The 17132-nt window shown below is 44.5% G+C and overlaps 1 protein-coding gene across 1 annotated transcript in view; it reads left to right on the forward strand.

Moving 5' to 3' along the window:
• Nucleotides 1-12831: 12831 nt before the first annotated feature.
• CWH43 (cell wall biogenesis 43 C-terminal homolog) overlaps nucleotides 12832-17132 on the forward strand; it is a 52224-nt gene continuing 47923 nt past the window's right edge. The window contains exons 1-2 of the mRNA XM_068975645.1: nucleotides 12832-12874; nucleotides 15587-15778. Coding sequence (XP_068831746.1) covers nucleotides 12832-12874; nucleotides 15587-15778 — 235 coding nt within the window. The remainder of the gene's footprint in view (nucleotides 12875-15586; nucleotides 15779-17132) is intronic.

Here is a 17132-nt window from a genome sequence, read left to right on the forward strand (position 1 = left end):
TTGCGACCCCGTGAATCACAGCACGCCAGGCCTCCCTGTCCATCACCAACTCCGGCAGTTCACTCAAACACATGTCCATGGAGTCAGTGATGCCATCCAGCCATCTCATCCTCTGTCGTCCCCTTCTCCTCCTGCCCTCAATCCCCCCAGCATCAGAGTCTTTTCCAATGAGTCAACACTTCGCATGAGGTGGCCAAAGTATTGGAGTTTCAGCTTTAGCATCAGTCCTTCCAATGAACACCAAGGACTGATCTCCTTCAGAATGGACTGGTTGGATCTCCTTGCAGTTCAAGGGACTCTCAAGAGTCTTCTCCAACACCACACTTCAAAAGCATCAATTCTTCAGTGCTCAGCTTTCTTCATAGTCCAACTCTCACATCTATACATGACTACTAGAAAAACCATAGCCTTGACTAGATGGACCTTTGTTGGTAAGGTAATGTCTCTGCTTTTTAATATGCTATCTAGGTTGGTCATAACTTTCCTTCCAAGGAGCAAGTGTCTTTTAATTTCATGGCTGCAATCGCCATCTGCAGTGACTTTGAAGCCCCCCAAAATAAAGTCTGACACTGTTTCCACGGTTTCCCTATCTATTTCCCATGAAGTGGAGGGACCTGATGCCATGATCTTCGTTTTCTGAATGTTGAGATTTAAGCCAACTTTTTCACTCTCCTCTTTCACTTTCATCAGGAGGTTTGTTAGTTCATCTTCACTTTCTGTCATAAGGATAACAAGACAATTAAAGGAGGAGGCTGGGCTCTGCCCAGACAACATATTTCTCGTTCTTGAAGTCAGGAGACCTGCCTAACCGCACATGTGCAGAAGGCTCCTTAGCGGTCAAAGGGGAATAATGCTAATACAAGGCTACCCACAGGCCATTGAGGTAGAATCCATCTTGGCTAAGAGATGTGTGCACACACATGGGAGGATCCTGAGATATGCCAGTTATGGACTGTGAACTGGGCAAATGAAAATGATTGGCCTTGGGCTTCCCCGGTGATCCAGTGGTTAAGAATCCACCTTATAATGTAGGGGGCATTTTGGGTTCTTCTGCTGTCTAATCTCTCACTTCACTCTCTGCCCAGAAATCTACTATGAGAATTTCTCTGCCTCCTGACCTGGCCCTCAAGCCTTGAACCCCATGCCATCTTCCCTAGTGCCCATAAGAAACATTCATGTTTAATGGTCCATTTTCAAGAATAAATGCTAACTTAAGAATGAGGAACTATTAATAACTAGCTTGAATAATGACATTGCTGTTGTAGCAACTGTAGGAGTTACAAAACTGGAAAGTCTGGGCAAACAAAGGGAAGATGGGATACCTAGGGTTTCGGGCAGGCTCATTCTATCGGTGAATTCAAAACACAAGAACAAGAATAACTGCATGGGAAAGAGGAAAACAAGATGTCAGTGAGGGGCCAGCCCATAAGGAGGAAGGGAATAAATTTAGGCAACCTCTTGGAAGACTGTTCACCCCATAGTACTCAGCCAATGAGGAACTGGGGGAGGGACTTGGGTGCTAGAGAATAAATTGCTTGCTGTAACTGTCCTGGGTATGCCTGCTCACCAGACACCCGATCTTACAAGACAGTCATTATAAGTCTTGCTTTTGCTGTGTTTTGTGTGTCCAAGTCCATCCTTTGGTTTGGGACTAGCAAGCATGTTTCTCATATGCCTAGCTCCAAGTTTTCCAAGGGTTCCTCTTTGCATCTATCGGATCCCCTTCACTCCAAGCCTTGGCAGCCTCCACGTTGCTATAGACAGCCTATTGGGCTGGCAACTAACCAGAAGCCCAAATTATAAACTTTGTGGATGCTCAGTCTCAAGAAATACACTCCAGCATAAACTGGAGGGCATAAGCTTGGAGGGAAAGTCCTGGAAACATACCTGGCCTGGTTCAAAAACACTTCTCTGGCTGTGCTGGGGCAGGCACCTAGTGCAAGGCCAGAAGGAGGGTGTAAGACGTCTGATCAGAAATCAGCTGGCACATAGAGGATGTTTGAAACCCAATCAGGTTTGAAGGGAATTTAGGGGACACCCTAAAATCTCTCAGGTTTCCTGGTCAGTGTTCCTAGGATTCCATTTTAGAAGTGCTCTCTTGTTATTAGTTGCAGAGTACTACATGGGAGAATTCCCTTCTAAGCCAGAAGAAACACCTCTGGACTGTATCCTTAAGAATTAGAAATTCTTTGAAACCAAAGGATTAAGAAGAGAGAAACTTCAGTTCTACTACAGCAGTGCCTGGCCTTTGTATAATTTGGGGAACAGAGAAAAATGATCTGAATATGAGTTTTTAAAGTATAATGCCATTCTGCAACTGGATCTTTAATGCTACAGGATGGGAAAGTGGAGTGAGATTCCCTATGTTCAGGCCTTCGTGCTCCTTTACCAAAATCCCGCCCTACACAGCTCTTGCCATTTAAAACCTGGACAACCAGAAGACTCCCAACATTTTGGATGATCCCCTTCTAAGCTCTCCTGTCTCTCAGCAGGGCAACCGAGCTCTTCCTGCCCCTGACAGTATTCCTGCCTCTCCAGAGCCACCTACTTCTCCAGAGCCACCTACTTCTCCTGGCTCCTCTGACCAATTCCAAACTCCACCTCCCTATGTCCCTCAAACTCCATCTCCCTGTGTCTCTCCTTACCCTCTGTTACCTCAAGAAATAGAAACTAGTCCTTCTGGGGTAACACGCAGTGGAGCTTCCTATCACCCAGGACCAGAGAAATTGTACCTTCTTAGGGAAGTGGCAAATGGTGAAGGGACGATCAGAATACTTGTGCCCTTCTCTTTAACTGAGTTAGCCCAGTGCAAACAGGAACTGGGTAGATTTTCTGAAGACCCTAGTAAATTTGTTGAAGGGTTTCATGCCCTCATTCTGGTCTATGATTTAACTTGAAAGGATGTGCAAGGAGTTCTATCTACCTGCTATACTCCTGTGGAAAACAGAAAGTCTGGATTGTAGCTCAGGGGCGTGCTGACCAGCTTGCTGGAAATCAACCTGAACACAATGCTATGAGTGGAGATGCAGTCTCAAATCAGGAACCCTCTTAGAATTATAATTCCCAGAAGCACATGATCCAATTAGAAGCGATGAGAAAGTATATAAAAAAGTCAGTTAACTAGGAAAAAGGTTAAGGAGTAACCCAGGCAGAAAAGGGAAATCCAGCCCTTCTTCACGGGCAGCTTATGGAGACTTTTAGGAAACATACCAGTAAAGATCCCTTCAACTCTGAAGGTCAGTCCCCGCTGGGACACCATAGCCAGTCTGCCCCTGATATTAGACGTAAACTCCTGAAGTTGTAGTTTGGCTCACAAATGCCCATGCCCCACTCCTAGATGTGGCCTTTGGGTATTTAATAATAAAGACCAAACTCAGGAGTAGAGAGGACCCAGTGTGAGAAAAGACATGCCAGGGCTCATGTATAACTGACAGGCATTGCTGTCAGACATGCCTGTGACCTCAGGCCAACCCAAGGGGTCTGAAAAAGTCCAACTATCTATCTGGAGGTAAGACCAACAAGGAGCAACATTACAAACGCAAGTCAACTGGCCACTGGGCCTGGATTGCCAGAAAGAGCCCCCAGATCATGCCCAACTTGCAAACAAAGAGTTCATTGGAAGAGGGACTGCCCTCAGTCCTGTAGGAGAAGGGGGTTCCTGCTCCTGAGATGCCCATGCCAGATGACTGAGGTGGCCTGGGGATTCTGGTGGGTATCCCCCACCCGCCAGTGAGAAGTCGATCTCCATCAAGGAGCCTTGGGTAGTCCTTGGCGTGACAGAAAATAGATTTCTTAATTGGTATGGGAACCACTGACTCTGTCTTAATTTCTCATGTTGGACCTCTCTCCTCCAAAAGCTGCGTCGTGACTGTTGTCAGTGGAAAGCTTTGCACCCATTATTTCACTGGGCCCCTCACTGGCCAATTGGAGCAATGGTTGATTTCACACACCTTTCTAGCTATACCTCAGTGTCCTACCCTTATCCTTGGGAGGGACCTTCTGACCCTTGGGGTCTGTTCGGAGGCCATTGAGAAGCCCCTTTTTTTGACTCTTAAGACAGACCAGCCATAATAGCAATTCTATTCCCAGCTATATCCTACAGGCAGTAGACTTTTCAGTATGGGACAAAGGACTCCCTGGAAGGGCCATAAATGCCCAACCTCTAAGGATTAGCCGTAGGCCAGAAACTGCCTATACTAACAAGGGACAATATCCTATAAAGTTGGAAGTGAAGAAGGGTTTACAACCTCTCGTGGATAAAATTCTAAAGCATGGCCTCTTGGTGCCCTGCCAGTCTCTGTGCAACCCTCTTATTCTTCCAATTGTTAAGCCAAAGGGGGAATATAGGGTGGTCCAAGGCCTGACAGCAGTGGCCCCTTTACGTCCCCTCCTGGCCAGTCATAACATACTAACCTAAATCCCTGAGGACGCTACTAGAGTAAAGGTAAGGAGTCTAGTAGTGTCCTAGGAATTTGGGTTAATACGTTATGATTGGCCAGGAGGGGACTTAAAGGGACCACTTTATTTTCTTGGGCTCCAAAATCACTGCAGATGGTGACTGAAGCCATGAAATTAAAAGACTCTTGCTCCTTGGGAGAAAAGCTATGACCAACCTAGACAGCATATTAAAAAGCAGAAACATTACTTTGCCAACAAAGGTCCATCTAGTCAAAGCTACAGTTTTTCCGCTAGTCATGTATGGATGTTCCCTCCAGGCAGTAGCCACTACTGCCTTATTGGTAGAAGAAGCTAATAAGCTTACCTTTGGACAGCTGCTGGAATTCCAGACCCCTCATCAAGTACAAGGAATTCTAAGATAAAAGGCCACTGTTGGTCACTGGAGGCTACTCTATCAAGTACCAGGCTTTGCTCCTTGACTCCCCAGAGTTAATCCTCAAAACTTGCCACACTTTAAACTCTGCCACCTTTATGCCTGATGAAAGCCCAGAGTTAACACATTCTTGCCTTGAAACCCTTGGCCAGATCTATGCCTGTAGTTCTGACCTCACAGACCAGGCCATAGAAAACCCTGAGGAAAAATGGTTTACGGATGGCAATAGTTTTGTTAGAGTCAAGAGGGCAGGGTATTGCTATTGTGAGTGCTCATAGCGTCATAGCAGCAAAACCTGTGCTACCTAACACCTCGGCCCCAAAAGCTGAACTAATAGCTCTAACTTGAGCCTGAATCTTAAGGGAAGGAAAGATTGTAAATACACACACAGATCCAGAATATGTCTTCCTTGTTTTACATGCCCTCGCATCTATCTGGGAAGAGAGAGGACTTCTAATTGCAGGAAACTCCTCTACAAAATATGGGGCTGAGATTTCACATCTCATAGAAGCTGTTCAAAAACCAACATAGGTGGCAGTCACTCACTTCCACAGGCACCAAAAGAAATTCTCAAATTTCCTAAGGAAACGGCAGGGCAGATTCGGAAGCAAAGACAATAACCCTGATGACCATCAGCAAAATGTCTCTAATTCCATCCCTTACCCCTTCTAACTTAGTTATATCCAGGTACTCAGATTCTAAAGAGAATTGGGCACAAGACAGAGGGAAAACTAAGGAAAGAGATGGCTGGTGGCACATAGATCAGAAATTGCTCATCTCTCTTTGACCAGTAGAAAATTATTGAAGGGCCACATGACTCCATCTGGGGAGAGATACAATGTCTATGATTATTTTCCAACTTTTTACAGGGAAAGGGCTCCTGGAGACAAAAGAGTTACTCAAGCCTGTGCCCTTTGAGCCACCCATAATCCAGGAGGCAATAAGCCTCTTCCTCTTGCTAGTCTTGTCTCGTGATATGGGAAGTACCCAGGAGAAGACTGGCAAATGGATTTCACTCAGATACTCTCTTTCCAAGGCTTCAACTACTTATTAGTCTTTATAGATATGTTGGGGGGTTTCCTTTGTAGCTCAGTCTGTAGAAAGTCTGCCTCCAATGCAGAAGAGCTGGGTTCGATTCCTGGGTTGGGAAGATCCCCTGGAGAAGGAAGTGGCAACCCACTCTAGTATTCTTGTCTGGAGAATCCCATGGACAGAAGAGCCTAGCAGGCTACAGTCTATGGGGTTGCAAGAGTTGGACACGACTGAGTGACTAAGCACAGCATAGATACCTTTACTAGATAGATAGAGGCCTTACCCACTAGAACAGAGAAGGCAGCTGAAGTGACTAACTCACCGTTAAAGGAAATTATTCCTAGATTGAGATTGCCCTGTCACCTTTGGAGTGACCAATGGACCTTCGTTGGTAGCAAAGGTCATGCAACAGCTTTTGCAGGTTTTGGGAATTAAATACCACCTTGATTCATTCTGGAGACCTCAGTCCTCAGGAAAAGTGGAACAGGATAATCATACTCTAACGAAAATTTGGGTAAAAACTCTGTCAGAAATGTCAGTCAGGGTATCGCCTGCTTCCAATAGCCAATGGGGGTCAGGACAGCTCCTAAAACAATTACTAAGCTAAGCTCTTTTGAAATGACATATGGAAGGCCATTCCTTACTCCAGACATGCTAACTGACCCAGAAACCCAGGCTCATCTTAAGTATATTATAAATCTGGGCCAGGTCCAGAAGACTATTCAAGAATATGGCAACAGAGTGCAGCCCGCTCCAGATAACAGTCTCGGCTACCCTGTCATAAAATGTGGAGACTGGGTACTTTCAGAGACCTGGAAGAATGAATACCCTGGCAACCAGCTACTCCCTAAATGGAAGCGTCCTTACCAAGTCTTGCTGAGCACTCTTACAGCAGTCAGACTCCAGAGGGTCATCAGCTGGGTTCATCTGTCCAGGATTGAACCTGTCCCTAGTGATAGGTTACAGGAACCTGAAGAACCACATTCCAGCCACCCCTGTGAATCCACCACTTCCTCTAAGTCTCCCCAGGATCCAGAAGACCAGAACAGCCTAAATTCCAGGTGGATGGGTGGAAGAAGACCTGAGGCTACTATTCAAAAATAAAGTAAACACGCCTTGGACTCTGGGCTTCTCCTGTGGCTCAGCTGGTAAAGAATCTGCCTGCAATGAAGGATACCTGGGTTCGATCCCTGAGTTGGGAAGATCCCCTGGAGAAGGAAAAGGCTACCCACTCCAGTATTCTGGACTGTATAGTCCATGAGGTCACAAAGAGTCAGATAGGACTGAGCTACTTTCACTTTGTACTAAAAAAACTAAAACAGACTCTAGGCTAAGTACAGGCTAAATACCCATAGTTACTATCTTCATTTTGCTTCCTGGTACTCCAATGCACCTTCCACTTCCACTCCAAACCACATACAGAGTAATTGATATGCTCTGGTAAATTCAGATAAGTATTGTTTTCTCTGCTCTCATTCTTGCTCTCGGAATTCACTGAACTTTTCTGCCCATGCTGGGTGACTTAAATATGACCCTGACTGGTGCTACTACAAAGCTACTAATTGCTTTAGCTTTTCTATGTGTATTTCCCTTATCTACAGGCTGGACAGAAAACTCTCTGGTTCACAAAACTCTTGCTTCCTCTACTAGGCTGACAGAATGCTGGATTTGTTTACCCAGAGCAAAGTTCATCATGGGCCATGGCGATCCCTTTATCCATCTCATAAGGAATTTTAGCCAAATTCATGATGGAAAATGGTCTTCTACTAGAGACCCAAGTCTCAAAACAGTAATGTACAGGGTCAGAATAGTTCATTTTCCTACTGAAGAAAATTCTAACGTCTCTTGCCTAACCCAACCCTCCCAGAAGGAGACTTGGGACCAACAGGTTCAGAGCTTCCATTTTGGAAATAGAGAAAGATATGCTGATCTTGTACAACTGGAATCCTACCCTTGCTTGAGCCTCTGATGATAATAGTCTTACTGATTTTTAGCCCCTGCTTCTCTAATCTAATTATTTAGTTTGTTTTCTCTAGAGCATCACCGGACATTGGTGCTATGCAGGGACTCCAGCCACTCCCCACAGCAGATCCTGCTGAAACCACAACAGAAGTCACACTGGGGCCCATTTAATAAGACAGAGTGAGAGCTCCATGACCCCAACCAGGTGGGGTCCACAAGCCTCTATCTAGCCTGAAGTTACAGAAGACAGACCTTCACTCTTCATTTTCCCAATAAAGTTTTTTTTGGTTTACATCTCTCAGGGGGAATTTGAGACAGGAGGTAGATGGGCACCCCCAGGGTACAGTGATTGGAGATTTACTCCCTAAGGACCAAAACTCTAAAATAAGAATAGCAGGACAAATAAGAGAGGAGACTGGGCCCTGCCCAGACCATATATTTCTCATTCTTGAAGTGAAGAGACCTCCCCAATCACACATGTGCAGAAAGGCTGCTTGGAGGCCAAATGGGTGTGATGCTAACTAAGGCCAGGCCACCCAGAGGCCTCTGAGATAGAATCCATCTTGGCTAAGAGATGCGTGTACACATGGGAGGATCCTGAAATATACCGAATATGGACCGTGAACCAGATAAATAATAATTGGCTCAAGGGAACCTGGAAGAAATGCCCCATATAAGTGATTTAAACTGCCATGAGGGTACAACTCACAGACTCTTCCTCTGAGTCTCCCTGTGTGTCTATCCATATATACTGTATTCTTTTTCCTCCTAATAAACAAAACTTGTTTCACTACTTTCTGTCTTTAGGGGAATCATTTCTGCAAAGCTGAAGGGCCAGGGCCCTTGTCACTGACCACTGATTTAGTGGCTAAAATTTGGTGCTCTTTCCACCGTGACCCAGCCTCAATTCCTGACTGGGAACCCAAGTCCTGCTTCAAGGTGTTGCTGGCTGAGGTCACCTGAGATAAAAATTATTGAAGATTGAAAAAAAAAAAAAACACCAAAAAACCACTAAGACAAAAATTGAGCTTTGAGTGGAAGAGAAAACACTTTGCATCCTTAGTAGAAGCCAAGTTTTTCCTAGCACTTAGCTTTGAAAAGGGACAAATTTTGAAGAGCAACCACTAAGTATACACAGCACAGAATTAAATGCTTTTCATATAGGTGCCTGGAAAAGAAACATATTTAGGCAAAGAGAAAGGAAAATGCAATGTCTGATGTTTTCAGTCACTGAAGTCTTTCACACTTTAAAGAATGGCTGATACTAAATGACTGGAATCCAGTCAAAACATTTTTACGTGATGTAACTAGAATGAATTGCCTGTTAAAAGCTGACTTATTGAGATATAACTCACACTCCATATAATTCACCCTTTCATTCAACATGTGCAGTGCCATGTTTTTAGCATATTCACAAAGCTGTACAACCGTCGCCCATCTAATTTTAGAAGATTTTCATCCCCCTTGAAAGAAACTATATACTAATTAATTCCTTTTCCTTCACTATCCATTCCCACAACCCTAAAAAAATCACTCCTCTACTCTGCTGCTGCTGCTGCTGCTGCTAAGTCGCTTCAGTTGTGTCCGACTCTGTGTGACCCCAGAGACAGCAGCCCACCAGGCTCCCCTGTCCCTGGGATTCTCCAGGCAAGAACACTAGAGTGGGTTGCCATTTCCTTCTCCAGTGCATGAAAGTGAAAAGTGAAAGGGAAGTCGCTCACTGAAAGTGAAGTGTCTGACTCTTAGTGATCCCATAGACTGCAGCCTACCAGGCTCTTCCATCCATGGGATATTCCAGGCAAGAGTACTGGAGTGGGTCACCAGCGCCTTCTCCGTTCCTCCACTCTAGACCACTACAAATTTGCCTGTTCGGAACATACAAATGGAGTCATATAATATGTGATTTATTTATTGGCTGGCTCCTTTCACTTTGTTGTTGTTTAGTCGCTTACTGCCGTTTTTGCCGTTCATCTAAGTCATAGTGTGTTGGTACTCCATTCCTTTTTATTCCCGGATGACATTCTATTGTGTGCTTATACCACATCTTATTTATCCATTTATTGGTTGCTGAATATTTGGGTTGTTTTCATTTTGGGCTATTATGAGTAACACTACTATTTGTCCACAAATTATGTATGCTTCATTTCTCTTGGGTATAAACACCTAGGGGGCTTCCCTGGTGGCTCAGTGTTAAAAGAATCTGCCTGCAATGCAGGAGACCTGGGTTCAGTCCCTGGCTCAGGATAATCCCCTGGAGAAGAGCATGGCAACCCACTCTAGTGTTTTGCTTGGAGAATCCCATGGATAGAGGAGCCTGGCAGGCTACAGTCCATGGCGTTGCAAAGAGTCGGACAAGACTGAAGTGACTTAGGACCACTATTCTTGCCTGGAGAATTCCGTGGACAGAGTAACCTGGTGGGCTACAGTCCATGGGGTCGAAAAGAGTCAGACACAATTGAGCGGCTAACACATACATAAACCCCTAGGGGTAGAATTGATACGTCTTAAGGTAATTCTATGTTTAATCATTTGAAGAATTATCAGATTGTTTTCCAAAGTGGCTGCACCATTTTACATTCCCCTAAGCAATGTAGGAGTTTTCACTTTTTCCACAACCTTATCAACACTTGTTATTTTTTTAAATTTTATTTTAATTGGAGGATAATCAAAATATCATGATGGTTTCTGCCATATGTCAACATGAATCAGCCATAGGTATACTTATATTCTCAATACTTGTTATTATCTGACTTTTTGGATTATTGTCATTTTAGGGAGTGTGAAGTGGTATCTCATTGTGGTTTTGACTGGTATTTCCCTAATGAAATAATGTCGAATATACTTTCCTGAATATATTTTGATTATTGGCTACATGTAGATGTTCTTTGCAAAAAAGCCTATCAAGTCCTTTGTTCATCTTTAAAGTGGCTATTACTGAGTTTTATTTTTTTTTTAATGTATATTCCAGACACCAGTTCCTTATCAGATGCACAAGGGCTTCCCAGGTGGTGCTAGTGGTAAAGAACCCACCTGCCAATGCAGGAGATCTAAGAAACTCGGGTTCAATCCCTGAGTCACAATATCCCCTGGAGGAGGGCACAGCAACCCACTACAGTATGCTTGCCTGAAAAATCCCATGGATAGAGGAACCTGGTGGGCAGCAGTCCACAGGGTCCCACAGAGTAGGAGACAACTTAAGCGACTTCCATTCAGTTCAGTTCAGTCACTCAGTCATGTCCAACTCTGTAACCCCATGGTCTGCAGCATGCCAGGCTTTCCTGTCCATCACCAACTCCCAGAGCTTACTCAAACTCATGTCCATAGAGTTGGTGATGCCATCCAACCATCTCATCTTCTGTAGTCCCCTTCTTCTCCTGCCTCCACTCGTTCCCAGCATCAGGGTCTTTTCCAGTGAGTCAGTTTGTATCAGGTGGCCAAAGTATCGGAGTTTCAGCCTCAGCATCAGTCCTTCCAATGAATACTCAGGACTGATTTCCTTTAGGATTGACAGATTTGATCTCCTTGCAGTCCAAGGGACTCTTAGCATGGGCCAGATGTATGATTTTAGAATATTTTCTCCCATTCTGCACATTGTCTTTTCACTTTCTTCAACTGTCTTTTGAAGCACAAAACCTTTTAATTTCCATGAAGTCCAGTTTAACTATTACTTCTTCTTTCGCTTGTGCTTTGCTGTTGTATCTAAGAATTCATTGTCTAACTAAAGATAATGAAACTTTACTCCTTTATCTTGTGATTTTTACAGTTTCATCTCTTACATTTAAGTCATTATCCATTTTGAATTAATCTTTATCTATTGTGTGAAAATGGATGGGGGGTGTCCTATTTGCTGTTTTTCATGTGGATATTCAATTCTCCTAGATTGATTTGTTGAAAAGACCAATCTTTCCCTCATGTAATTGTTCTGGCAAGTTTGTTCAAAATCATTTGAGCTTAAACAAGCAGGTTTATTTCCAAAACTCTCAATTCTATTCAGTTGATCTTTATCTACTTACAATGAGAACTCTTTGCTTAAAACTGCTATGGACTTACAGCAATAACTTCTCTTCACTGATTCTTATGCTTTTAGACAATCCATCATTGCTTAATTCCATGGCAAACCTTCCAGAAGTGCTAAATGACAAACTGTCCCCCCATCCCGCAAATTAAAGCGAATTAAAATACATTTGCTTTGAGAAGGTTCTAAAAAAAATCCAAAACATTCTGGGGTGTGGTAGTATTTGAGCAAGAAATAACCGGCCTGGTTCACTGGTTCCATTGTTTGTCAGAATGTCTCTCCCTGTCTCCTCAGGGATGGGCACTCTCAAAGATCATTATCCATAGAGAGGAGGAGGGCAGAGTTTCCACTCCCATCAGCTACTTTCTTTCCCATGAGCAAGCGTTGAGACGTCTCCGAAAGCCAAAGAAATTTCTGTGATCTGTAGAATTTTTCAGCCACCTTTCCAGAATGTGATTTCTATACTACCAAAGCTAACAAGCAGAAGCACACACAGGTCCCCTCGCCTGAGAGCGTCGCCGGGCCTTAGGAACGGCCAAGGTCCTGTTGGCACCTGCTCGCCGAAGGCGCCAGAGCCCTTGGCTGCTCAGTGCGCCTTCTCGGTCTTAGCTTTCCCCCCTCGCCACGCGCCCTCGGGCCTCCTTTAAAGAGCACCGCGGGTCCAGAGTGGCCACGATGCCGCCCTCCTGCGCGCTCGCCGCGCGCCACCCCCGGGGCTGTTCCGCTGGCTGGCCGAGAGACCTGTTTTTTTCCCCGGAGGCAGGTCGGAGGGCCCCCAGCTCCTTCGCTTTGGCGTTGGCGGTGGCGCTGGGCACCTGGCGCTCAGAAAAGCCCCGGGGCCCGTCGGGCGGCGCCGGGTGCAGCGGGGCGGCGGCGGCGGCGGCGGGCCCCACCCTCACCAGGGCCGGGCGTGCCGGCTGGCTGGTGCCGGGGGCGTGGACGCAGGTTCGGGAGGACGCGGCAGCTGGCCCGGGACCTAGGGGCTGCGGCCATGACCTCGCCATGGAGAGAGGTGCTCCTGGAGAGCCTCCTGGGTAAGCCGAGGCCGCCTGCCGCGCATTCGCCCGTCGGTCCCCCTTGCCCTACCGGGAACCACGATGCTCGGCGGGCTTGGCTGAGCCCCGGGAGGAAGGAAAGCAAGCTCGGTGCCCGGAATAGAGATGCTTATCGTCCCCTGTCACCTTCTGCTGCTGAAGGAATTTTAAAAAGAGAGAAAGGCCCTAGATTGAGGTTCCGAGGATCCGGCGCTCCCCCGTCTTCCTGAGCTCCTATGCCACCCTGGTGTTGCGCCCAACGGGCACGACTTCTTCACCTGTCGGCCTCGAACCGCGAGGCTGGTACCAACCCCGAGTCCCCTCACCGATGACCTTTAACTGAATAAATTTCGGTACCGAGCTTTGGCTTCCCAAGCGGCTCAGTGATAAAAAATCCGCCTGCCAATGCAGGGGACTCCACTCCTGGGTCAGGAAGATCCCTTGGAGGAGGAAATGGCACCTTTCAGAAGGGGGCGCCGTTCCCCCCTCCCTCGGCGCCCTGGCTGTAACACTCAGGGCCGTGTCTGCTGCTGGGGTTGGCCCGGTACGAGTGGGCTTGGGTGGTGGTTGCGCATTGTGAGCATTTGGCCAAATACATCCGACGTGGGACACGAGTCCCGTCGTGTGTTCCCTTAGCAGCTTTGCAAAAAGTACCAGGAACAACTATTGTTGTTGATATTGTCTGAGTTGTGTGGTTGAAATCAGAACTCCCAGACAAACGTTTGGGAGATTGGTAGTTCACAATGAAAGGAAGGGGTGCCTTTCTAAGAACTGGGTTTTCTGGGCGGGGAGGTTCATTATTTGGCCCAGTCTGTATCTCACAAGTACAAGATGTGAAAAGAATTATGCCCTCAGCAGGTACCTAGGGGGCTAGGTACTCTGTGTACTTGATCTTTTTTAATCCTCATAACTCTATGGGGTGGTTAAAAGTACTGTTTTCAGTGATTAAGAATAGTTTGGAACTGGATTCCTTGGTTTTCAGTTCACTGCTACTTGCTAGTTTTGTGACCTTAGGCAGTTACTTAACTTTCAGGATCTCCAGAGTTTTTGTTGTTTGATTTTGCACTTGTAAAGGAGGAGTAGAAATAGTGTTAGTTTCATAGGACACAGGTTGTCTGAGGAATCAGAAAGAAGATCCCTGTGAATACTTAGAGCCTCACATGTGTTAAATGTCCATTGTTTAATTATCATCATTGTAGAAGATTACAAGGTTGGCAGATGTGAAAGTAACTTCAAATCTGAACTTTCCACTACCCCACACTGCCTCCTAAGGCTTAGGTTTAAAATAGGCTACTCACAAGAAAAGGATCATTTCCTAACTAACCTGACTTTAGCTGTAGTCTGGAGTGGGAGGAAGGAGTTCTATTGTTTTTTGCTGTTTTTGATTTTCACCATATTTCTCATTAAAGAAAGGTCAACTTAGTTGAGGAAATTTTTTCAGGGTCCTGACAGGAAACCAGATTTAACCTGGATGGCTGAGATGAAGAGCCTTTAATAAAGGGACTGCCACCTTTCAGGGCTTCCCTGGTGGCTCAGATGGTTAAGAATCTGCCTACAATGGAGGAGACCTGGGTTTGATCCCTGATTTGGGAAGATCTCCTGGAGAAGGGAATGGCTACCCACTGCAGTATTCTTGCCTGGAGAACTCCACAGACAGAGGAACCTGGTGGACTACAGCCCATTGAGTTGCAAAGAGTCAGACACCACTGAGCTACTTTCACTTTACCTACCTGTATGAACCTAGACAGCATGTTAAAAAGCAGAGACATTACTTTGTCAACAAAGGTCCGTCTAGTCAAGTCTATGGTTTTTCCAGTAGTCATGTATGGATGTGAGAGTTGGACTATAAGTAAAGCTGAGTGTCGAAAAACTGATGCTTTTGAATTGTGGTGTTAGAGAAGACTCTGGAGAGTCTCTTGGACTGCAAGGAGATCCAACCAGTCCACCCTAGAGGAGATCAGTCCTGGGTGTTCTTTGGAAGGACTGATGTTGAAGCTGAAACTCCAGTACTTTGGCCACCTGATGCAAAGAGTTGACTCATTGGAAAAGACCCTGATGCTGGGAAAGATTGAGGGCAGGAGGAGAAAGGGACAACAGAGGATGAGATGGTTGGATGGCTTCACCAACTCAATGGACATGAGTTTGGGTGAACTCCAGGAGCTGGTGATGGACAGGGAAGCCTGGTGTGCTGTGGTTCTTGGGGTCTCAAAGAGTTGGACACGACTGAGTGGCTGAACTGAACTGAAATGATGAATGAGGTTAAAGAGACAAACAGGGGATATTGAGGGACTGAAAATAGCTGGAAGCCATTCTCATCCTGGGCCTGAGAAGGGGATAGAATTCTCTTATTGGAACCCAGTTAAGGCCAGAGTCATGAAGGAGGGCAGCCAGCCAGAGCAGTTGTAGTAGTAGTAGTTGTTGTTGTTTAGCTGTTAAGTCGTGTTTGGCGCTTTGCAACCCCATGGAACCCGCCAGGCTCCTCTGTCCATGGGATTCTCCAGGCAAGAATACTGGAGTGGGTAGCCATTCCGTTCTGCAGGGGATCTCCCCAGCCCAGGGATTAAACCCTGCATGTGTACCCTGCATTGGCAGGTTGAGTCACCAGGAAAGTAGTCCAGCTGTAGTGGAGGGAAGGGCTGTTGTCTGAAACAGTGACAAAGTTACACTTTCTCTCTCTCTTAAAAACTGTTTTTTCCCTTTTTCCCCTCCTAGGATATGTTTCTTGGTCTCTCTGCCATGACCTGAGCCCAATGATCTATTACTTTCCCCTGCAAACACTAGGACTCACTGGGTTGGAAGGTTTTGCCGTAGCATTTCTTTCTCCATTATTCCTCACAATTACTCCTGTCTGGAAACTGGTTAATAAGAAGTGGATGCTAGCCTTGCTGCGGATAATTACTGTTGGTAAGATTTAAAAGTGATTCCTTAAATTTCTTTTTTTTAGTTAAAAATCCAGGGGAAATATGTAGACTGTTCTTTGAATGCTAAGTGATTAAGTAAAAAATAAAAGATGTCTCTTTCTCTTACTACTGCCTTCAAGAGTTTTAGTAGAATTGTAAGTCTAGACCAAGAGTCAGCATATTTACGTTTTTAACTTTTCTGTCAGATTGGAAAATTTTAAGGGCCCCTGAACTGAAGAGGAGAAAGATACCTTGGAGATGTGAAAGTATTAAATATGTTTTTGTTCTTTTTTCCAACTATGATACAAAACTCAGAAGTCATTAAAAAGTTGTTAAATGATAATGCATAAAAATATGGAAATTATGCATGATGAACATTGTAGTAAGCAAAGGTAATCAATAAATTAGGAAAAATATTGCAACTCTTCTAGTCAAAGGACTAATTTCACTAATATATGGAGTTTTTATAAATCAGTAATAAAAGGACCAATAACTCAATAGAAGAGAAAGCAAAGGATGTGATCAGTTTACTGGAAAGGAAATATAATTTGTTCTTTAAAAGATACTAAAGGGTGTAGAATACAAATCATATATATATATATTTATAGATAGTTTCTCATATCAGATTGATAAAGAACAAACTTAGATAACACTATTGTAAGCATGGGAAAACAGGCACTCATGCATTGCTGGTGGGATTGTAAATTTGAACAGCTTCTGCAAAGGATAATTTAACAGTGTTTATCAAAATTACAACTCTGTGTTTTTCACTCAGCAATTCCACTTCTGGGCATATATCCTATAGATAAACTTACGTATGTGTCAAATGATAAAAATAAAAGGTTATTTAATCACTGTAGCAATATTTATAATAACAGTGTCAGAAATAATCTAAATGTCATCCATACGGGATAGGTTAGGTTAAATAAATTTTGGTTATGAAACTGGGAGTACTATAGGATACTATGCAGCTATACTAAAGAATGAGAACATTTATGTAAGGAAATGGAACGTTCTCCAATAGTAAGTGAGAAAAAAAAGAAGCACTAAACAGTATGTTCAGAATGCTAACATTTGTGTAAAATAGGCTAGATGAAATATATTTAGTAATTAACTGAACATGCATTAAATAGGTCCAAAAGTATTTTAAAACACACTGATATTTTTGTTGCTTCTAAAGTGAAAATTTTGATATTGAGACAGATATGAAGATGAAACTTTGCACTGTATACCTTTCACAGTGTTTGAATTCTGGATTTCAATATGTTATATTGCCAAAACCCAGTAATTAAAAAAATACACTTATTATCACAAAGACTTGAGGTTATTATATTAATAAATATTGAGAGACCTTGGGA

The sequence above is a fragment of the Capricornis sumatraensis genome, chromosome 7 (assembly GCF_032405125.1).
Source record: "Capricornis sumatraensis isolate serow.1 chromosome 7, serow.2, whole genome shotgun sequence".
Lineage (NCBI taxonomy): Eukaryota > Metazoa > Chordata > Mammalia > Artiodactyla > Bovidae > Capricornis > Capricornis sumatraensis.